General features: G+C 36.5%; 3 protein-coding genes and 1 long non-coding RNA gene across 6 annotated transcripts; 2 read left to right on the top strand and 2 right to left on the bottom strand.

Moving 5' to 3' along the window:
* Positions 1–1,098: 1,098 nt before the first annotated feature.
* LOC130612804 (uncharacterized) lies at positions 1,099–2,370 on the bottom strand. The gene has a single exon (XM_057434156.1). It carries the CDS (start codon positions 2,368–2,370, stop codon positions 1,099–1,101), a length of 1,272 nt encoding a protein of 423 aa, XP_057290139.1.
* Positions 2,371–2,857: 487 nt separating this feature from the next.
* Positions 2,858–3,607, top strand: LOC130612803 (uncharacterized). The gene has a single exon (XM_057434155.1). It carries the CDS (start codon positions 2,858–2,860, stop codon positions 3,605–3,607), a length of 750 nt encoding a protein of 249 aa, XP_057290138.1.
* A 105-nt stretch (positions 3,608–3,712) lies between these two features.
* Positions 3,713–4,705, top strand: LOC130613332 (uncharacterized). The gene is made up of 2 exons (XR_008975650.1): positions 3,713–4,375; positions 4,450–4,705. It is a non-coding gene; the product is annotated as an uncharacterized LOC130613332 (long non-coding RNA).
* LOC130613328 (CAP-Gly domain-containing linker protein 4-like) lies at positions 4,632–22,719 on the bottom strand. 3 transcript variants are annotated; one of them, XM_057434680.1, is made up of 20 exons: positions 22,573–22,719; positions 22,370–22,462; positions 20,875–20,939; positions 20,276–20,619; positions 18,901–18,989; positions 18,608–18,677; positions 18,148–18,251; positions 11,053–11,121; positions 10,762–10,897; positions 10,092–10,178; positions 9,959–9,996; positions 9,634–9,710; positions 9,201–9,323; positions 8,994–9,031; positions 8,326–8,442; positions 6,660–6,768; positions 6,533–6,578; positions 5,850–5,952; positions 5,126–5,171; positions 4,632–4,821 (listed from the first exon to the last, which is right to left on the bottom strand). In XM_057434680.1, exons 1-20 carry the CDS (start codon positions 22,573–22,575, stop codon positions 4,731–4,733), a joined length of 1,848 nt encoding a protein of 615 aa, XP_057290663.1. In that variant the 5' UTR covers positions 22,576–22,719; the 3' UTR covers positions 4,632–4,730. The 3 variants fall into 3 exon arrangements, with proteins under 3 accessions (XP_057290663.1, XP_057290661.1, XP_057290662.1); XM_057434678.1 differs by lacking the exons at positions 4,632–4,821; positions 5,126–5,171 and having other exon boundaries at positions 5,196–5,952; XM_057434679.1 differs by lacking the exons at positions 4,632–4,821; positions 5,126–5,171 and having other exon boundaries at positions 5,196–5,952; positions 9,959–9,993.
* Between the last annotated feature and the right edge of the window lie 1,474 nt (positions 22,720–24,193).

Genomic DNA, 24,193 nt, shown 5'->3' with positions numbered 1-24,193 from the left:
GTATAGCTGTGATTTTCTAGAAAAAGCATTCCATTCTCTTCGTTCATCGATGCTCCGTGAAGTTAAACGTAATGCTGGAAGCGAAGTTCCATCGAAAAAGTGGAAGTTTTATGAACAAATGGAGTTTATCGTAACTGATCTAACAAAAGAAAAGAAAAAAGCGCAACTTTCGTCCGACGAGTTGGAAGAATTGATTGATTTTTATCGTGAAAATCCCGCGCTTTGGAACCACACTCTACAAGATTATAGAGACAGAGTGTTGCGCGAAGCTCTGATGGTCAAACTGAGTGAGCGTTTTGATGGGAAGTATACCGTAAACGAGCTCAAAACGTCATGGCATAACGCATTGACAAAGTATAGAAGTGAGCGCAATAGGGAGATTGGATCAAGATCCTCTGGTGCAGGTGTAAACGAAGCATATTTTTCTACCTGGGACCATTATAATCAAATGGATTTCGTTGAGATTACTTGCGATATGGATGAGACCGTCGATACAATGAACGAGGATGAACCACGTACCCCTGCTCCTAAAAAACGACGGGAGAAGAAGATGACGGAGGAGCAGTGTGCCAAAGCCGAACTGTGGAAAGCGTTGACAACTTCCATCACACAAAGGGCTGATCACCATGAAATCCGGCCGCAACAAGCTTCTACATATGGATGCGAAGCGCAATCTGCTGTCGAAAAACGTGCCCAAATTTTTGGAAGTACAGTGGCCGACAGTTTGGTCCAGTGCGAACTAAAAGATTGGCCAAGGTTGAAGAAAAAAATCATGGATATTTTTTTCGAGTATGAAGAGCAGAAACAACACCAATCTATGCCTACCAACCATCATGCTCGTATGTTCGCAGCTTCAACGTTTACTCCATACACCCCATCATATCCCATGGCAAATACATATACTGGTATGCTGCAATCGCCACCTCTACCTTCTCAAAATCAGCCGTATTCACCCGCAAATTCATCCTGTTCGAACGATACGTTTTGATACGTTACGTTATGGTTGGCAGACATTTTCTGGAGTAAAATAAATCAGAAAAATATATTAAACGTTCAGTAAATCTTATCATTTTTTATTTATCCTCGCAAAAAATAAAATTAAATGTCAACTCTAGCGCAATGCCACTGCCAGCGTACAGCACCTTCCATTACGAAATACTCCGTGAACTCGTCTCTTATTGCTTTGGCTTGATTACTAGATCGATTGCCGTAAATGTCATTGGACAGTGAAAACCATGTGCCAGTAGGAGTATCTTCTCTCCAAGCACCTTCGATAATTTCACCACGCTCATTCTCTCGGTCGACAAGACCAATTGGTAGCTCAATTTTGCCCACAGAACTTTTGCTCCTCTGCCAGTTATGCAATGCCACTGTTGCCATTGTGATGGTAGAAACCTTTTCTGGTTCTAAGTTTATAGGTCGACGAAAAATGCGCCACCGATTTGCCAATATCCCAAATCCGTTTTCAGAAATTCTTCTCTTTCGTGACAGTCGATAATTGAAGATGCGTTTGTTTACTGTCAGATTTTTTTGTGGATAAGGCTTCATCAGGTAATTCTTAAGAGGAAACGCATCATCTCCTGTTATCACATACGGCACTTTGTTGTTTCGACCTGGTAAATTGCAAACCTCTGGTAAATTTAGCGATCCACTGTCTAGCGCCTTCTTTAAATTACATTGGTCCCATATACCTCCATCAGAATTTCTACCGTTCGCTCCAACTTCCACATAAAGAAACTCATATTCTGGCCCGACAAGAGCCATGAGCACTACACTGTCTGTCCCTTTATAGTTTCGGTAATGAGACCCTGAATTTGGGGGCTGCTGAATGACGATATGCTTCCCATCAAGAGCACCTAATCCATTTGGGAAGTTCCAACGCTCATTGAAATTTCTGGAGATATCTAGCCATTCCCCCTGTGTTTTCGGAGTTGAAAGGAAGGTTGGACCCAACCTCTTTATGATAGCTTCAGATACCTCCATAACAGCTGCTGAAATTCTTTTTCTTGACACTCTGAATTGAAATTCTAAAGACCTGAAAGTCTCACCAGTCGCTAAGTAACGTAGGGCCACGCAAACGAGCTCAGCTGGTGTGATAGAATTCCTCATATTTGTATCTTGTTTCTGCAAATCCTCAGAAAGAAGACCGACTAGGTATTCGAATTGAGCGTTATTCATACGTATATACCCTCTACATTTCTTCTCATCGTTTTTTATTTCGTTGAAGATTGTATGAAAAGCGCCAAGACACTCTCTATTCCCAAGCCACGGTTGCACCCAGCAATTTCTTGGTGGTTCTTCACGATCTTCCTCTTCTTCTTCGTCCAACAAAAGTAAAGCTAAAATAACTTCTCTGTTTATTCCTGCCATATTTTAATCACACATGAACTCAATAAAAAACTTAAGGATACGGTATACCCTTTGAGCATGATTTTTTAACTTCGATTTTCGAAATAATCTTGCAGCAAATAAAGCTAAGGCGCCACGAGGAACATTTTCATGCGCGTGCTATGCAACATGTCCCATAGCATGCGCATGAAAATGTTTCTCGTGGCGCCACATCTTATTTGCTGCAAGATTATTTCGAAAATCGAAGTTAAAAAATCATGCTCAAAGGGTATACCGTATCCTTAAGTTTTTTATTGAGTTCATGTGTGATTAAAATATGGCAGGAATAAACAGAGAAGTTATTTTAGCTTTACTTTTGTTGGACGAAGAAGAAGAGGAAGATCGTGAAGAACCACCAAGAAATTGCTGGGTGTAACCGTGGCTTGGGAATAGAGAGTGTCTTGGCGCTTTTCATACAATCTTCAACGAAATAAAAAACGATGAGAAGAAATGTAGAGGGTATATACGTATGAATAACGCTCAATTCGAATACCTAGTCGGTCTTCTTTCTGAGGATTTGCAGAAACAAGATACAAATATGAGGAATTCTATCACACCAGCTGAGCTCGTTTGCGTGGCCCTACGTTACTTAGCGACTGGTGAGACTTTCAGGTCTTTAGAATTTCAATTCAGAGTGTCAAGAAAAAGAATTTCAGCAGCTGTTATGGAGGTATCTGAAGCTATCATAAAGAGGTTGGGTCCAACCTTCCTTTCAACTCCGAAAACACAGGGGGAATGGCTAGATATCTCCAGAAATTTCAATGAGCGTTGGAACTTCCCAAATGGATTAGGTGCTCTCGATGGGAAGCATATCGTCATTCAGCAGCCCCCAAATTCAGGGTCTCATTACCGAAACTATAAAGGGACAGACAGTGTAGTGCTCATGGCTCTTGTCGGGCCAGAATATGAGTTTCTTTATGTGGAAGTTGGAGCGAACGGTAGAAATTCTGATGGAGGTATATGGGACCAATGTAATTTAAAGAAGGCGCTAGACAGTGGATCGCTAAATTTACCAGAGGTTTGCAATTTACCAGGTCGAAACAACAAAGTGCCGTATGTGATAACAGGAGATGATGCGTTTCCTCTTAAGAATTACCTGATGAAGCCTTATCCACAAAAAAATCTGACAGTAAACAAACGCATCTTCAATTATCGACTGTCACGAAAGAGAAGAATTTCTGAAAACGGATTTGGGATTAGAAAAAAGAAGACTTTGTAAGATGCGTATACCTACATAAATTTTAACTTTTAAACAAAAGTATACTTTAATTGGAGAAACTTTCGCGAGATAGAAAATTCGCGAAATTTTTTAGATAAACTTTCGCGAATGAAGAAATTCGAAAAATTTCGCGAGATTAACTTTCGGGAATGAAGAAACCCACAAATTTTTGCGAGATAAACTTTCGCGAACAAGAATTTTTCAGTTAAAAAAAACTCAAAATTCTTAGCATAATTGAAAATGTTATAAATTTTCTTTCTTAAAATAAGATTTATAACTATTTTGTGCGTTTTTGGTGAAAAATGATAAAATAGCTTACTGGATAAACTTTCGCGAATGAAGAAATTCGGAAACTTTCGCGAGATAAAGTTTCGCGAATGAAGAAAATCGCACATTTTCGCGAGACAAACTTTCGCGAAAATGGCGAAAAATCGTAAATTCGCGAAAGTTTCTCCAATTAAAGTAGTATTTATTTTGTACAAAACATCTGGTTCCTCGATTTGGTTATAGATGGTTTAATTTGGCGAGTGTATAAAAACCTTAAATTTGATGATAGCAAAAACAAAAAAATAGTGGTGTCAAAATTGCCACTACCATGCACAGACCTAATAACGCCTACTTTTTAGATATTTTATTTTTTTGTCGATTGAAAACCCAGGATGTAAATATACTGTTCGTTATTTAGGAGATATACCGTTAGATATCAATATACGAGAAACATCGGACAAGGGCGTGCCAATTGTTTTCGCCGATAGTACTTCCATTCAGGTATAACTAGCATCTTTCAGTTACATTTAAAGCTGTCGTGGTTGAACATTCATTTTCTTTCTGTTTAATTTTAGAGCCAATGCTACCATAAAATAGCGCGAAGATTGATCGAGACAACAAGCTAGGGAAAGAAGAATGACCAAACCGTGGAGAAAAACCATATGGGATGGGTAACCGAGTCAATTTGCTCCTGACGCGAGTGTAAGGAATGTTTGGACATAATTCTTTGCTGGCCACACGGCAAATATAAAAACTGTTGTATGATAAATATTTTTTTATTAAATGTATATATGATATTAAAAATAAAATAAATAGTAGTAAATAATATAATATTTGAAACTCTTGTCTTCCAAATTCATCTGAATTTTAAATCCACCAGCTGTGCACAGTTTATACCACGACATGTAGCTCGACTTGGACGTACCATGAGACCGTGGTTAGGTTTACTAAAAATAAACAAGTTGAATCGCACAAATTGGTAATGTTCAAAAAAAAGGATTTAGAAAAAGTGACGCACCAGTGGGCTAAACAATTTGTAAAACAAAGCTGATTTCGTAAATGTCCGAGTAAGATAATTTAAGAAAAACTTTCGCGATATATTTACGCGAATATATCTTCCGTAAAACACGTTAAAGCAAAAAACGCAAAGTTTATTACCTCACAAATAAACATTTTTGTCTCATTTTCACACTCCCTGGTGTTTTATCGTGCTAAACTTCCAATCAAAACATTATCTATCATCAAACTTACCAAGTAAAATACTTTTTATTTTCCACAGTACCATCGTTTTTTCCATCTAAAAATAGAAATTGAAGATTACTTAGTCACCCAAACATTATATGCGCCTGATTCGTTGCTTGGAAGAGGTGGTATATTTCATGCACCGTTTACACAACCAGGCTTTTACAATCCTGTACATAAACTTAAAAATGGCAGCTTTTTGGCCATTGCTCAAAATGGCAAAACAGCATCTCCCGTCCAATCCTTCGCGATGTGTGGGGACGGTAAGAAGCGTTAAAAATTGCGCTAGGTGCAGTAGTCTGGTGTGAACATAATTTGTGAACTTTGACAAGTTCAAAATGCGTGGTGGGTATGTCTTAAAACAACGTAAATGATTGCTTGGGTATGATCTTTGAAATTAAGCATTTATCCCAACAATTTTTTGAACATTTTAAAAGACGATGGTATATTCGTGTAGCATCTTAAATTATACAGTCAAACAGCTATGCAGAACATTAACATTAAATTAATTCTAGAATGAAAAGTAAAAATGAAAGGTATAAACAGAAAGAAATATAGTCAACATGCATTTTTTTTGTTTTTAAAAAACACACTCCAACTCTCTCTCTTTTCTTCATCCATGCAAACTCTACATTGTTTTTTCGCACTGAAGTTGGGCGAAAGATATCTATTTGATGTGTGCAGTTAACACAAATTAAGGATGTGTTTATAATTACAAGGAACATATACGTACTAGGTTTTCGTAGTTCGACGCCAAGCCATATCCCGTCAGAAAACTCGACACGACCAATGAAACGAACGATACCAAGTTCGTTATTGGCGTACACGCTCATACCCTGTCAACAATAAAACGTTTTACGAACATTGCCACAACCTTGCCATTCAAAATCTTTAGGGGATTAATTATATGGGGTAAATTGTTAGATAAAAAAACAATTTTTCGTGAATAAATTTTCGCAAGCCTTTACATTTTTCACGAGAATAAAATTTCCATAAAAAAATGAGGTTGACAACATATTTTTCTCAATTTATACCGTTTCAGGATTTTTTCTGTAAGGGACACAAAATAAAAACGGCTGAAAATACACATCAATATTATATAAGTGCTGGGTATCACTTTTTTTGAAATTTCGCGAAAATAACCGAAACATGCAAAAATTACGTGAATTAAATCCATGAGCATAACGCGACAATGGTAAACAAGTAAACAGAGATGCAAGGTTGCCCGTTGCCAAAAGAACACAGAACAATATAAAATCATCTCATTCTCTCACTCAAAAGTCGCGTAAAATAAGTCCCTGGGACCAGGTCACATTTAAACCTTATTCTCCAAGGGCACACAAGTAAACAGTCAAAATTACCTGTTGCCATGGCGCATGCGATTTGAGCACATTGAATGACACAAAATCAACTTACGTTTTTCAAAGTAAAATTAATTTGAGCGCCCAATGTTGTATCCAATCTTAAATTTAAAGAGGGAACCAAAATAAAAATGATGAGCTTTCGAAAGAAGTAAAATATATATATATACATATATCTGTACCTGGTCCGTTTCTTCTGTTGGGGCGTACTTGAAGCAGAACGGGGCGTACTTGAAGCAGAATGGAGTAAAATGTTTCTATTTATGTTTGCATGAGGGATTTTAGTATTGCCTAAAATAAAAGTGAAGATTTTGGTCTGAAATAGCCAAGTTAAGTGCTCGCCAAATTTAATTTTTTTCATCCATCGTCAAAATAAATAAATCCTTGCCAAGATAAAAATTCAACTCTTTTACAGACAAAAAAATGTGTTCTTCGAAACGTGATCATTTTTGAAAACAAGGATATTTCGCCTCGTCTGGAATCAAATGATGATACTGAACGATCAACTTTCCAGTCAATAACAGAGGAAATAAGAAAGCACTTTGACAATAAAGTTGAAGCGAATGATGACGATGAAGATGACGAAGAAGAATGGAAAGATGAAAACGTTAATTTAACAGAAACGCATTCGACATAATTATTTACGACAAAGAAGACAAATAAAACTAGGCTAAATTTTACTAACTAGTCGTTAGCCCGTGGAAAATCCACGGGTTCGCCCGTCCTTTTTATACCGCATTGCGTGCTTCTCGCTATTGCGACCATTTTGCGTGACAGACAGACTGACAGACAGACAGACAGTCAGACAGACAGACAGACGTATACGGGCATTATAATATAGATAATCCACGCCAGGTCCCATGAAGTGCCGAAATATCGCGAAAAGGAGTCATACTAAAGTTAGAAACAATTAGCACGTTTAAGGGTTTAAAATGTAACCAAATAAGCCAAGTTCAAAATCCTTATTCCGTTGTAAACATTGACAAGTGAACTTTGACAAGTCCAATTGTTTAAATGTTAAGATAGAAACAGTCAAATTACTACTTGTGGCGATGGAAATCAAAATTTGCGCTCAGGCGGCACCTTTTTTTCACTGATTTTAGCTTATCCATGTTGACAGTTAAATTCTTATTGACAAACCACTTACAACCTATTTAAAAATTAACGCCATCCCTTATCATTATAAAGTCTCATAGAGCCACGAGTCCTCATGAATGTTAAATTCTCTCTGGGTATGAATTTAGAGATTTGAAAAAAAACTCCATATAAATCCACCTTTTTTTTTTTGTGAATTTATATGGAGATTGTTTAAAATGGCAAATTTGGCTTGTAGTTAATTTTAAATTTTTTTAAATATTTTAAATTTGCAGTTGATTTACTTTAAAAGATTAAAATAGTTTAAAATTGATATTTCAACAAAACACGCTAAATTTGCCACATTTTCAAGACGCTAAAATTCGACACATTACGGACGAACCTATGCATTTTATAAACACCTTATCATCAAATTCTACGAAACAACACTTTTTATTATAAGCACAGAAGTTGCATATATCTTATACTTATACAACGAAAAAAGTGCTTGGAAAGAGAGTTACCGTACCGCGTTTTAATAACACCACTAAGACCGTACTCATAGCAAAAGATGAATAAACAAGTCAATTTGCCAAGACAAGGCTTAAGATTTGGAGTCAAAATGCAGGCATGTACATAGCCAAACAACCTCCCTCACAACACACCCCTATGACCACCCCTGTGCCCAAACCCCCCACCCAACTTTTTCCATGTGATGTGCTTCATAAATATTTTATAAATTTATAAATATCCGCAGACGCCAATCACACTTACTGTTTGTGGACTTCTTAACACTGTTTTGTGTGCCACTAGAAATTTCAGTTGATTTGGTCTGTACAGGTTCAGGTGTAACGTTCTCGTCATTCAACAAGCGTTCTGCAGTGTCATTATCTATAAACAAAAGATGAGTCACTAGTTGTCACTATATTGTTAAATGACTAGTTCAACCATTAGTCAAATCGCTAGTCCAGCTATAAAAATATTCTGATGACAGCAAGTTCAATGCATTTTTTAAAAAAAAATGTTTTATGCTAACCAATATATGCTAATCCAAATTATAATCCAAAATCCTACGGTAAATGTTCACTGTGATTTTACTTTCTATGATACATTATATTTTTCAATTATAAAAATGCTTCCTATAGAGGCTGAACAGCACGTTTGTCGGCATGGGAAAATTTGCTGAAATGTGTTTTTCTTACAATTGAAATATGCAAGAATTATCCCGTTTGTCCCCGGGATGGTTGTTTAGCCTTTCTCAAAGAATGAAACGCAATATTTTTTATTTCTTAAAAAAGATTATTGTAAATATTTTTAATGTTAGTAAGGGAAACTCGCAATTTAAATAGATTGTATGGTATGAAAAAACCTGTAAATCCTTTAACATGATGTGTAATGCAAGGATTGTGAAGAGGCCTTGTTAAAAGAAATGTCTCACTTACTGACAGTATCGTGAAACGATTCTTCTTCACCATAAATTCTGAAATTGAAAAACACGTCTGCTGTTAGAATCATAATTTCATTTTTTCCAGTACTAGTTATCGTGCATGTTTTGCGCATAAAAATTGTACCATTTTGCGCATTATTATAATTTGAAAACTCAGAATGAATAAACTGTTTTAACTACAAAAGAAAATCTTATTTCCCACCTCTTAACTTTATTCAACGGCGCAAACACTCCATGTTTCGGACTACACTCAAAATATCGAACACCAGATACCGCTCCGTCGTTTTTCCCTGCCGCTTGATCGAGCTCAACACCAACCCAAATTCTAAGAAGGGAATTTTCTCTGTTAGTCACCATTTGGCCATATCACATCTTTGTGCGTCCTGATTTTTGAAAAAATGGCTGTTAAAGGTTAACAATAAATCGCCTATCTGATAACAGCTGCTGTGAAATCTGTGAATATGGCCTGAAGCCGTAACATCTGTATAACGGACACTAACATTCGGGATTGTTTAATTTTACGTCAAATAATTAAAAACATATCTCTAGAAAAATCTCTCTGTTTGCATAAAGGGGACACTTTTGCACATATATCCGCTTTAGGAAGGTTCATGACTATGCAGTAGTACACATACCCCGATGCAAACTTGGTTGGACCAACAAATTGTACAATACCAATCTTCTGACCAGCAACAACCACTTTTTCACCTATCTATAAGGTTTGGAGCAAAATAAGGTATGACAAGTATTGTTAAGTAAGGTGGAAATTTCATGCACCTTAACTCAAATTAAAAAATAATTATTTCGACTTAATTATTATAGTTAGAAATGTGAAAAGAGTTTTGGCGCTTCTTTTTCTGAAGTTCCCATCAAAAACAAACTTTCGAATTTCGGTTAAGCTTAAATTAGTTACGCTAAACTCTTAGAAATCTTTCTCCGTCTCTCCATTGATGCACTTACTTCTAAGTTTGGCCTATTTGAATCTGCAGAAGATGCTACTAAAATAAGAAAGAAGGTTATCAGTATAAACAGAAGCATCTTGAAACAGCATTTATACACATTGAGATATCTCCCAAAGAAAAGAGGAACTTACTTGAACTGTTTCGTGAACCATTAATTCCCAGTGGAACTGGTAATGTTCCATCGTATTTGTTTACACGTGTCAGCGGTGCGAATATTCCTAAAAAAACATTTAACAGAGAAAATTTGCGAAATTTTTTGCATTTCCCGGACAAGAACTTTTGCGAAGAGTCAATTTTACTTCTACAAACACTAACTTTGGCAAATTAAAAGAATTTTTTTATTTAATGCTTATAAACTTTTGAGAACCAATAAGAATTTCGCGACATAAACTCTCATGAATGTGGCAAATTTCGCTTACTTAATCTAAATTTTTTCGTTACCTTTTTCTGACATCAATTTTTAAATTTTTAAACGCAGAGAATCAATTTAAAATGTTTCAAGACGGCCTTTATACATTTTGCTAGTAGTACTGTTTCATACAAAATGTTAGTGAAGGGAGAGAACACAATAACATTAATTCTCCTAGGATCCTTTTCTAATTACAAAAGATTGTCTCCAGGGATAAATCGTGAAAGCCACCTATTGGGGAGAATGCCTATTTTTCCCCATTTGAGCCAACTGAACTTAATAGGATGAACGGGCCAATGTTAGCAGTTATCCTAATGTTTTCTTTATTCAATTTATTTCACCAAGTACATCATCTATACTCAATAAAAATAAATTCAAAATTCATAACATACCATATTTCGGTTTGCAGTCAAAATACTTTACTCCTGCGATGGAACCATCATTTTTACCAACTGGTTCATTTAACTCAATACCTGCCCACTGACCAGATGCAAACTCCGTTGAACCGCAAAATCTCAACATACCAACCTGTTATACTGGTATGTTTAGTCACTTTTTCAATGGCAAAATATTGCTTAAAATAGCATGATTGCTATTGTTTATCATATAGTTAAATGTTGTAAGAACAGCTTTAATTTTTGCCTTAAAAACGGTACAATTAAAATCTTTAAATTAAACTATACCTTTCCAGCCACAATTACTTGATCGTTCATTTCCAAACCCAAAGCTTGGAGTGTGGATAGACTTAAACTCTAAAGTCGTGGGATATAAATGTATACATTAGAACAATGAAAAAATGTAGTTGCTGACGTCGCAGTGAATATACAAAAAAATTGGCGATATTTGTTTACATGCTGCCTGTAAACAATCTACTAAAAAACATTTTCTAGAAATACTCCACTTTCAAAAAGTCACAGAAAGACACACAGAAGTAGCCTACTATTATATTAGATATTACCAAGAAACAAGGTTTCTAAAATTAATTTGTTAAAAAATTATTATCTAAAAAAACAAAAAAAAGATGTGGCATAATAAGAGAAGAAATTGGAAGATATTTTTGCGATTCAGACGAAAGAAACTTTTCTGGTCTTTTATCCGAAATGCAAAACACATTTTTTCAATTTAGAGCGCTCACAAAAATACTGCACTATTGTTGATTTCCGCCAGCGAAGGCGGAATCTGTAATATCTATCTTAATTTGCATTTTAAAATTTTTTTGAGAACGATGATTTAAAATATTTTTATTTTATACCTTCGCCAAATTTATTTTTGTGATTTATTTTACAAAATGTTTTAGAACCTAACTTTGCAAACAGGGCCCACAATCACGAGAAAAAGATACCTAAAAATTTCTTTCCATAAAAATTCCCAACGGCAGAAACTGTTAAGCTAAGGCGCCACGAGGAACATTTTCATGCGCGTGCTATGCAACATGTCCCATAGCATGCGCATGAAAATGTTTCTCGTGGCGCCACATCTTAAGCTAAGGCGCCACGAGGAACATTTTCATGCGCGTGCTATGCAACATTGCTGCATAGCACGCGCATAAAAAAAATTACTCGTGTCCCATGCCTATTTTTCACTGCAATGCAGCAAAAAAATGTTGCATGGAGCAAACATTTTGCTCCACAACTTCGGGGACAAAATAGATCTGAATCTATTTTGCTCCCGTGCTCCGGGGACAAAATGTGCTGAAAAATTTGTTGTGGAGCAAATGTTGCACGTGTCCCCACCTTCTGCAACAAATATTTTACAAAATTATTTGAGGCATTATTTTATTGACCAATCAAATCACAGAAAGATATAAACAAGTTTTTTTCTTGAGAAGTTGAACTGCAAGTGAAGAGTAGCTAGTGAGAAAATAGCGAAAATGGCGGATGAAAAGAAAAAACTATCAGACGAGGAGAAAGTTACTTTAATAAACTTTTATAAAGCGAACCCAACGTTATGGGACAGTGGGAATATATATTACAAAAATAAAGACAAAAAAGAAGCTGCGAAAATAGACCTTGTCACTGAATTTGAGGGGGCGTATAGCTGTGATTTTCTAGAAAAAGCATTCCATTCTCTTCGTTCATCGATGCTCCGTGAAGTTAAACGTAATGCTGGAAGCGAAGTTCCATCGAAAAAGTGGAAGTTTTATGAACAAATGGAGTTTATCGTAACTGATCTAACAAAAGAAAAGAAAAAAGCGCAACTTTCGTCCGACGAGTTGGAAGAATTGATTGATTTTTATCGTGAAAATCCCGCGCTTTGGAACCACACTCTACAAGATTATAGAGACAGAGTGTTGCGCGAAGCTCTGATGGTCAAACTGAGTGAGCGTTTTGATGGGAAGTATACCGTAAACGAGCTCAAAACGTCATGGCATAACGCATTGACAAAGTATAGAAGTGAGCGCAATAGGGAGATTGGATCAAGATCCTCTGGTGCAGGTGTAAACGAAGCATATTTTTCTACCTGGGACCATTATAATCAAATGGATTTCGTTGAGATTACTTGCGATATGGATGAGACCGTCGATACAATGAACGAGGATGAACCACGTACCCCTGCTCCTAAAAAACGACGGGAGAAGAAGATGACGGAGGAGCAGTGTGCCAAAGCCGAACTGTGGAAAGCGTTGACAACTTCCATCACACAAAGGGCTGATCACCATGAAATCCGGCCGCAACAAGCTTCTACATATGGATGCGAAGCGCAATCTGCTGTCGAAAAACGTGCCCAAATTTTTGGAAGTACAGTGGCCGACAGTTTGGTCCAGTGCGAACTAAAAGATTGGCCAAGGTTGAAGAAAAAAATCATGGATATTTTTTTCGAGTATGAAGAGCAGAAACAACACCAATCTATGCCTACCAACCATCATGCTCGTATGTTCGCAGCTTCAACGTTTACTCCATACACCCCATCATATCCCATGGCAAATACATATACTGGTATGCTGCAATCGCCACCTCTACCTTCTCAAAATCAGCCGTATTCACCCGCAAATTCATCCTGTTCGAACGATACGTTTTGATACGTTACGTTATGGTTGGCAGACATTTTCTGGAGTAAAATAAATCAGAAAAATATATTAAACGTTCAGTAAATCTTATCATTTTTTATTTATCCTCGCAAAAAATAAAATTAAATGTCAACTCTAGCGCAATGCCACTGCCAGCGTACAGCACCTTCCATTACGAAATACTCCGTGAACTCGTCTCTTATTGCTTTGGCTTGATTACTAGATCGATTGCCGTAAATGTCATTGGACAGTGAAAACCATGTGCCAGTAGGAGTATCTTCTCTCCAAGCACCTTCGATAATTTCACCACGCTCATTCTCTCGGTCGACAAGACCAATTGGTAGCTCAATTTTGCCCACAGAACTTTTGCTCCTCTGCCAGTTATGCAATGCCACTGTTGCCATTGTGATGGTAGAAACCTTTTCTGGTTCTAAGTTTATAGGTCGACGAAAAATGCGCCACCGATTTGCCAATATCCCAAATCCGTTTTCAGAAATTCTTCTCTTTCGTGACAGTCGATAATTGAAGATGCGTTTGTTTACTGTCAGATTTTTTTGTGGATAAGGCTTCATCAGGTAATTCTTAAGAGGAAACGCATCATCTCCTGTTATCACATACGGCACTTTGTTGTTTCGACCTGGTAAATTGCAAACCTCTGGTAAATTTAGCGATCCACTGTCTAGCGCCTTCTTTAAATTACATTGGTCCCATATACCTCCATCAGAATTTCTACCGTTCGCTCCAACTTCCACATAAAGAAACTCATATTCTGGCCCGACAAGAGCCATGAGCACTACACTGTCTGTCCCTTTATAGTTTCGGTAATGAGACCCTGAATTTGGGGGCTGCTGAATGACGATATGCTTCCCATCAAGAGCACCTAATCCATTTGGGAAGTTCCAACGCTCATTGAAATTTCTGGAGATATCTAGCCATTCCCCCTGTGTTTTCGGAGTTGAAAGGAAGGTTGGACCCAACCTCTTTATGATAGCTTCAGATACCTCCATAACAGCTGCTGAAATTCTTTTTCTTGACACTCTGAATTGAAATTCTAAAGACCTGAAAGTCTCACCAGTCGCTAAGTAACGTAGGGCCACGCAAACGAGCTCAGCTGGTGTGATAGAATTCCTCATATTTGTATCTTGTTTCTGCAAATCCTCAGAAAGAAGACCGACTAGGTATTCGAATTGAGCGTTATTCATACGTATATACCCTCTACATTTCTTCTCATCGTTTTTTATTTCGTTGAAGATTGTATGAAAAGCGCCAAGACACTCTCTATTCCCAAGCCACGGTTGCACCCAGCAATTTCTTGGTGGTTCTTCACGATCTTCCTCTTCTTCTTCGTCCAACAAAAGTAAAGCTAAAATAACTTCTCTGTTTATTCCTGCCATATTTTAATCACACATGAACTCAATAAAAAACTTAAGGATACGGTATACCCTTTGAGCATGATTTTTTAACTTCGATTTTCGAAATAATCTTGCAGCAAATAAAGCTAAGGCGCCACGAGGAACATTTTCATGCGCGTGCTATGCAACATGTCCCATAGCATGCGCATGAAAATGTTTCTCGTGGCGCCACATCTTATTTGCTGCAAGATTATTTCGAAAATCGAAGTTAAAAAATCATGCTCAAAGGGTATACCGTATCCTTAAGTTTTTTATTGAGTTCATGTGTGATTAAAATATGGCAGGAATAAACAGAGAAGTTATTTTAGCTTTACTTTTGTTGGACGAAGAAGAAGAGGAAGATCGTGAAGAACCACCAAGAAATTGCTGGGTGCAACCGTGGCTTGGGAATAGAGAGTGTCTTGGCGCTTTTCATACAATCTTCAACGAAATAAAAAACGATGAGAAGAAATGTAGAGGGTATATACGTATGAATAACGCTCAATTCGAATACCTAGTCGGTCTTCTTTCTGAGGATTTGCAGAAACAAGATACAAATATGAGGAATTCTATCACACCAGCTGAGCTCGTTTGCGTGGCCCTACGTTACTTAGCGACTGGTGAGACTTTCAGGTCTTTAGAATTTCAATTCAGAGTGTCAAGAAAAAGAATTTCAGCAGCTGTTATGGAGGTATCTGAAGCTATCATAAAGAGGTTGGGTCCAACCTTCCTTTCAACTCCGAAAACACAGGGGGAATGGCTAGATATCTCCAGAAATTTCAATGAGCGTTGGAACTTCCCAAATGGATTAGGTGCTCTCGATGGGAAGCATATCGTCATTCAGCAGCCCCCAAATTCAGGGTCTCATTACCGAAACTATAAAGGGACAGACAGTGTAGTGCTCATGGCTCTTGTCGGGCCAGAATATGAGTTTCTTTATGTGGAAGTTGGAGCGAACGGTAGAAATTCTGATGGAGGTATATGGGACCAATGTAATTTAAAGAAGGCGCTAGACAGTGGATCGCTAAATTTACCAGAGGTTTGCAATTTACCAGGTCGAAACAACAAAGTGCCGTATGTGATAACAGGAGATGATGCGTTTCCTCTTAAGAATTACCTGATGAAGCCTTATCCACAAAAAAATCTGACAGTAAACAAACGCATCTTCAATTATCGACTGTCACGAAAGAGAAGAATTTCTGAAAACGGATTTGGGATATTGGCAAATCGGTGGCGCATTTTTCGTCGACCTATAAACTTAGAACCAGAAAAGGTTTCTACCATCACAATGGCAACAGTGGCATTGCATAACTGGCAGAGGAGCAAAAGTTCTGTGGGCAAAATTGAGCTACCAATTGGTCTTGTCGACCGAGAGAATGAGCGTGGTGAAATTATCGAAGGTGCTTGGAGAGAAGATACTCCTACTGGCACATGGTTTTCACTGTCCAATGACATTTACGGCAATCGATCTAGTAATCAAGCCAAAGCAATAAGAGACGAGTTCACGGAGTATTTCGTAATGGAAGGTGCTGTACGCTGGCAGTGGCATTGCGCTAGAGTTGACATTTAATTTTATTTTTTGCGAGGATAAATAAAAAATGATAAGATTTACTGAACGTTTAATATATTTTTCTGATTTATTTTACTCCAGAAAATGTCTGCCAACCATAACGTAACGTATCAAAACGTATCGTTCGAACAGGATGAATTTGCGGGTGAATACGGCTGATTTTGAGAAGGTAGAGGTGGCGATTGCAGCATACCAGTATATGTATTTGCCATGGGATATGATGGGGTGTATGGAGTAAACGTTGAAGCTGCGAACATACGAGCATGATGGTTGGTAGGCATAGATTGGTGTTGTTTCTGCTCTTCATACTCGAAAAAAATATCCATGATTTTTTTCTTCAACCTTGGCCAATCTTTTAGTTCGCACTGGACCAAACTGTCGGCCACTGTACTTCCAAAAATTTGGGCACGTTTTTCGACAGCAGATTGCGCTTCGCATCCATATGTAGAAGCTTGTTGCGGCCGGATTTCATGGTGATCAGCCCTTTGTGTGATGGAAGTTGTCAACGCTTTCCACAGTTCGGCTTTGGCACACTGCTCCTCCGTCATCTTCTTCTCCCGTCGTTTTTTAGGAGCAGGGGTACGTGGTTCATCCTCGTTCATTGTATCGACGGTCTCATCCATATCGCAAGTAATCTCAACGAAATCCATTTGATTATAATGGTCCCAGGTAGAAAAATATGCTTCGTTTACACCTGCACCAGAGGATCTTGATCCAATCTCCCTATTGCGCTCACTTCTATACTTTGTCAATGCGTTATGCCATGACGTTTTGAGCTCGTTTACGGTATACTTCCCATCAAAACGCTCACTCAGTTTGACCATCAGAGCTTCGCGCAACACTCTGTCTCTATAATCTTGTAGAGTGTGGTTCCAAAGCGCGGGATTTTCACGATAAAAATCAATCAATTCTTCCAACTCGTCGGACGAAAGTTGCGCTTTTTTCTTTTCTTTTGTTAGATCAGTTACGATAAACTCCATTTGTTCATAAAACTTCCACTTTTTCGATGGAACTTCGCTTCCAGCATTACGTTTAACTTCACGGAGCATCGATGAACGAAGAGAATGGAATGCTTTTTCTAGAAAATCACAGCTATACGCCCCCTCAAATTCAGTGACAAGGTCTATTTTCGCAGCTTCTTTTTTGTCTTTATTTTTGTAATATATATTCCCACTGTCCCATAACGTTGGGTTCGCTTTATAAAAGTTTATTAAAGTAACTTTCTCCTCGTCTGATAGTTTTTTCTTTTCATCCGCCATTTTCACTATTTTCTCACTAGCTACTCTTCACTTGCAGTTCAACTTCTCAAGAAAAAAACTTGTTTATATCTTTCTGTGATTTGATTGGTCAATAAAATAATGCCTCAAATAATTTTGTAAAATATTTGTTGCAGAAGGTGGGGACACGTGCAACATTTGCTCCACAACAAATTTTTCAGCACATTTTGTCCCCGGAGCACGGGAGCAAAATAGATTCAGATCTATTTTGTCCCCGAAGTTGTGGAGCAAAATGTTTGCTCCATGCAACATTTTTTTGCTGCATTGCAGTGAAAAATAGGCATGGGACACGAGTAATTTTTTTTATGCGCGTGCTATGCAGCAATGTTGCATAGCACGCGCATGAAAATGTTCCTCGTGGCGCCTTAGCTTTACAAATTTTTTTTTTTTTGTTTCGTTTTTTTTCTGTCATTTTAACAAACCTATATATAAAAATTTGTAAGAATAAAAAAATGTAAGGAATACAATGAAATTGCAAAAAACTTGATAAAATTTTAAAATCTGAGATAATTTTCTCACTCTAAAATCCTTACATGAGTTTTTTTTGGTTCTGTATTCTGCATGGCAGTAGACAACAGTTGGTGTAATGATGCAATGACTTGATTTGATTTAACATCTGATGTGTCAATATCATCACCTAAAATATGAAACAATCTTCCAAATAATTTTTTCACGAATTTTTAAATAAAAACAAACAACACCTTAGACGTTTTAGCAAAAAACAAAAAATCCAGATTTATGGCTACATAGATAAATTTTTAGTAGATCACACTTCTTTAATTATTCTTCCTGTAAAGATTTCAAAAACTTAACCGTTTTATACATTCAAAATAGTGCTTTTAGCATTTTTTATTAAAAATGTTGTTTAAACAGAGAAAGATACTCTGACATTCACGGTTTTAACTACAGTAAAGAGAATCAATTTGAAAGAAAATAATTAAAAATCAATATAACAAACTTTATAATACATTTCAGGAGTTTACAACTACTTACCTAAAGGGATACAACTAATCGGTAATTTTCCCAATTTATTTACGTAGTGAGGATTTGCGCCATATGAAATCTAAGGAAAAGGAAAAAATAAAGAAAAAAATATTGGAGTGAGCTATCTTTTTTGATCTAATTTCATAGCGTCCATTGTAATACTGTTTCAGACTTGTGCAGATTAAAATCCCCAAATCACCTTTAAAACGTTTTTTTGGTTCCACTACATGACTTCAAGACTACTAGTCCATAATATCCCTACCCTGCCCCATCCAAGAAATATGCTGATAGTAGTCGCGTACCAGTGTTTCTACAGAATCGTAGCTTTTGTTAGCACAACCAATATGAAGCGCTGTTCCACCGTCAAATTCTTTGCTGCATTGATCAATATCTAAAGTAGAGAATGGTTTTTAAATTTTCTCGCCTTTAATTTTACCAACATAAAGATTATTCAAGTGAATAAAGCCATATTTCAGCTTTTTCAGAGAAAAGAATATGATACTACTTTGGGCTGCTGTAGGTACTTATATATATTTTTAATAGAGTAACTTTCGTGAATTTTACTAATTGTATACACCTTGGCAAAAATTCTTGTTAAGAAATATAATCTTTCTAGAATTGACATGTTCCCTAAAATAATCTTCACAAATTTTTTCAAAAAACAAAAGGTTTTTTTCTTGATTTTTTCTCCTCTTATTCTCAATAGTTGCTATAGTTGCTATTCAAAGGATGACTCTTTTATTATTTACCAACAACAACCACATGGAAATTTACTTGGACTCCCCCTTTAGAAAAAACAAAATGATAGGCACAAGTAGCCTACAACATCACGGTCTAGGGTTATTTACAAGAGAAGAAAGACTAACTTGTCCACAAAACCTTACTCATAAGTAAACAAGTTTATACTTTCAAAAATTTATACTTTCATAAATTTCAAAAATAATTTAAAACATGCGAATATTTCTATTCTAGTGCCACTCTTTAAGTCAAATTTGAGGAGACTGATCCCGCTGCTGACATCAGCATGTTGAGACCTTCATTACTATATACTAGTCAATAAGGCCCGTGGATAAATCCACTCAGAAGGACAATGGAAAAATAGGTTGTTTCAGATGTTTAGTTGACGTCAGCAGTGTAAATCCAAAAAAAAATGGGCGATATTTAATTTATTTTTTGCCTGTAATGTGTAGAGGTTGAAACTCTGATCAAGAAATGTATAGGATATGTTTCCAACAAACGCATTATGAGATAAAAGGGTTTAAAAATTTTGCTGACATCAGCAAAAACCCACCAAAACCCAAAATTTTTTATATTAGGGTTTGAAGGTTTTTGTTGACGTCATCAACTCGTCCATTCTGAAACAGATTTGAGGACCCAGGTTTGGGAAACTTACCCATATATATAAGATCATCGCATATTACCTTAAAGGGTAATTTAATTTGCTTTTACAAATTAGCAAATACAAAAATAATAAAATATCCAAACAGTCACACTGGTGTAAAAAACAAAATTCATGCAGAAGTGAGCTAACAAGCTGTTATCTCACTGGTGTAAATGAACTTTGTTCAAGTGATATCAAAGTTTAGATCAGGCACATAATACCACAATTGGTAACATTAAAATAGTACTTCTGATAAAAGCTACCTATTGAAAATAATTTTGCAATAAAATTTATACCATGAATGTTTCCAGCGTCCAGTAAGATTTTAACAACTGGTTTGATGTCAAAGAAAACTGCATAATGAAGAGCTGACATATCTGTCCATCTACATTTAGCAATAAGATTAGCACCCAGACTAATCAGTTTTTTAACAACCTTGCAAGATGTTTCAATATCACCAACACCAATTGCACCAGACTTTGCTGCATAGTGTAAAAGCGTCATATCAGTCAGCCCGTCTCTGTCATCAATATGGCCTCCCCTTTTTAATATTTCCTCAATAAGAATTTCAATATGTTGTTGGGTTTGAGGAACCCATTGTCTCATTATGGCAAATATTTCAGAAATGGTAGTTCTTGGACTAAAAAAAGTTAAAAACGAAATAAAATGGTTAATAAAGTGAAAAAATCCTATTCAATGAGATTACTGGTCTGATTACAGATCTTGCATATGTTTTGACTGCAATCCTTTTTATTAAATGAAGATATTTTGAAGACATGCAGCACCTGAGCCCTATTTTATACTCTTAAGCAAAAGCCTGGTCAATTGACGAGTTAGCCTCAAGAGTAGATAATCCTAGCCACATGTATTTTGAAAACTGAATGAATTGACCTACTTGGATAGTATATCTTGGCAACCAGCACATGTTGGATCAAAAAAGGAAAGATCCAATTCTTGACACTAAAATTATAATAATGTAAAATTACTATTCCAACCGATAACAGTATGCAAAAATTTAGAGATATACAATATTGTTTTTTCAGCAAAACATAAAGTGCACTTGATGTTAACTTATATATTTATGCAAAAAAACAAAACAAAAAATTAAACAAAAATCAAGTCATTTCTCTCGGTGACATAAAGAAATTTTTCTGCCCTAATTGCTAAAGTGGACATATAATCTATAATCTATAATCATCTAAAGTTATGCTTGCATTCTAGAGCTTTTAAAAAAAAAAGTTGATTAGTTGATCAGGTAGAATTTCCCTGAGGTCTTTCCAATACACTTCTTCACAGTTTAAGTTGTTCACTTATTTTTGAAATTCTTGCCCAACTGAATGACAGCCTGATGTGGGGATCAAACCCACAACCACTTGGACATGAGCTGAACGCTCTACCGACTGTGCTACTAATCCCTATTTATCAAATTTATGTCTGTGTTTGTTCAATTTTTAAGAAATGGTATTTGTATTGCTCATTACTTTAGCTATATTTGTAATAGATTATATTTAGAGAACTTTTAACGAATAATTTATTCTCCTCCATACATTTTTTGTTCTCTTCAGTCCTCTCCTATAGACACTGCATTTGTCCATAGTTGCACTAGGCCTGTCTTCCAAATTTTTTTTTAAATCGTAACAGTGTGTTGCCCATGTAACAAGGTGTAACCTTATTATAGGAATCTTTAGACTGGCCCATGTTGTGGCTGTTTCTAAAAAGTATCAATAGTTACGCCCGTTCCTGTTTTTAGTGTGATTTTTAAAAGCACAGTCCTTTGTCAATATTGGGCCCATCCGATCTTGTGACACAGTCTTCTAAAATCATTGGAATTGTTTGTCAATAGTGTTAGGTCTGTCCCATCTTATGACACATTTTCTAAAACTGCAGGCATCCTTTGTGTACAGTTGAGTTTGCCCCATCCGATGACACAGTTTTTTAAAAGCAGAGGATTCCTTTGTCAATAGTTGGGCCTGTACCACCTTAAGACAAAGTTGCATACATTTGTCCTAGTTGGGCCAGGCCCGTCAATAGATGGGCCATCCCAACTGTAAACACACCGACCCCTCCTATGACAGGCCGTCCTGTCTAAAGACGGGCCAGTGTCCGTATTTGGGCCAGAACGAAAACAAAACAAAATGAAGCAATCTGAAGTTTGTGATTGTGACAGATGTGGATCATCATTAACATTCAATACCAATTCTTAAGTCACCATAGATTGCTTTGGGAGCTTTGGTGATATTGTTATTTGAAGATTTTTCCTGATCTACGGAGTCAGGTTTTATAGTGACGTGGTGAACAAAACATAATTTTGAAAGAGGCCTGACCTGCTGAGAAATAGCTAGCTAAAGAAATGTATAAAAAATAGCTAGCTAGATAGCTACACCACAAACCTCTTCACATATTGGTGGATCAACAGCACTGAATGAACATGGTGTCTTTCGGGAGGATGCAGAAGATTCAGAGTTCCCGCCACCATTTACTACCTAATGAAATGGTACACATTAGCATTAGCTAGCATTTATAAAACCTTTTTCCAACAACACGTTTTAGCATTAATACATGCTAAAAAATAAATTGATTCTCGTTAACTTACCATAGCTAATATCAAAATATACCCATATTAATAGACGGTTGATATACACTGCCTTCGGCACCACTTTTCTGAAAAAAGAGCAATCGTGCGTGGAATGTTTACAAATTCGCAGCTCTCGTCTGCCATTATGAATCAGATTTCTCTTGTGCCTGGCATCAAGAGGAGGGTGGAAATGAATTTCGCCATTCGGGAGAGCACACAAGACCTCAACAACCGCTCGATTTATGAAAATAATTTACTCCCTGTCCGTAATCGTTTGGTTTTTTTGTAATCTGATGACAGTTTGACGATGAATCCTGTATTAAATGGATAACTAAAGAAAGGGTCAAAACGCACTTCCCTTGGCGTTTAAAATTTACAACCAGAAGGGTAACGATATTATTCTGCGGCTCCACAAAGAGAAAAAAGTTGATAGAACAGAAGCATGTTCCTTAATTATCGCCAATACAAAATTCCATTGCTCGGCTTTTTTTCTTCTGAACAACTCCTCACAACAAGAAGTTAGTTTCCGGTTAGATTTCCTTGCTTTGTTTCATTCACTTGGCATTTGTTAATCCGTGCACAGATGTTAGTTAATATCGAAGTCCATTAAAGTTGTAACTAAAATCCGTTGGTTCAACCCCTGATCTACCGATTTTAAGTTAGTGGGGAAGAATTGAGAATGTTAATTATTAATTCAACCTTTGTCTTCGTAGCTTCGTAGCTGGATTTTTTACATCCTTCTGATGTAACCAATTTAAACACCTGGAGAAGAGAATGCAATTAAAATGAATATTGGCAAAATGGGGTTCTTCCTTTTCATTATTTAAACTTGCTACCCTTGCAAAATTTGATAATGCGATGGTCATTTTGGGCAAACATTAACTCACCATAGGTAGTGTGGTTTAGCTGGCGCACAAAGGCATAATGAGATCAACGCAGTTTATCCGCTTGTTTTAAAACTTCATCTGTTTAACAACATAGCTAAATGTTTGCATCCCCATGGTTAATATAATAAAAATATTTTATAGTTTCATTTTCTATTACCATAAATTTTTAGTAATAAAATTATATAAAAACACGACACAAACATATAATATATACTAAATGTCTACTACTTAATGTAGTATTGAGAACTCGTCATTCATCTTGTTCACTATTAACTGTAGACGAGATCTCACTGTCGAACATTTAATCCTTGGTTTGTAAAAACATCTCTTTGAGCATTTTCTTTCAATGTCACTCATAAAATGTCCAACTATGTCCTGTGTAAATTCATTTGATTGGTTAAATCTTTCTTCTAAAGATTTTAGATTACCTTCTAGGTCAAAATTTTGTTCTTGAAGCTTGATAGCCTGTGTGTCTTTCTCGATTATTTCTCTCGATAAATTTGAAATCTCATTCTCTTTTTGACAACGTTCTTGTTCTAGCTGTAGTTGCAAAAAAGATACTTCTATGGCATGTTCTGCCAGCAGCTTGGCGACTATGCTTTCATTCTCTTGATGGATTTTTTCTTCTCTTTCTTTCATGTATGCCAATTCTTGTTCCTTTTCCTTCATATTGAATTGACATTTTGATATTGTTGCCTTTAATTCTCCAACTTCTTCGAGCTGCATCTCATTTTTTTTCTTCAGATGTGCTA

Source organism: Hydractinia symbiolongicarpus, chromosome 10 (genome assembly GCF_029227915.1).
Source record: "Hydractinia symbiolongicarpus strain clone_291-10 chromosome 10, HSymV2.1, whole genome shotgun sequence".
Lineage (NCBI taxonomy): Eukaryota > Metazoa > Cnidaria > Hydrozoa > Anthoathecata > Hydractiniidae > Hydractinia > Hydractinia symbiolongicarpus.
The sequence above is the reverse complement of the archived record's forward strand: the minus strand, read 5'-3'. Positions and strand labels throughout refer to the sequence as shown.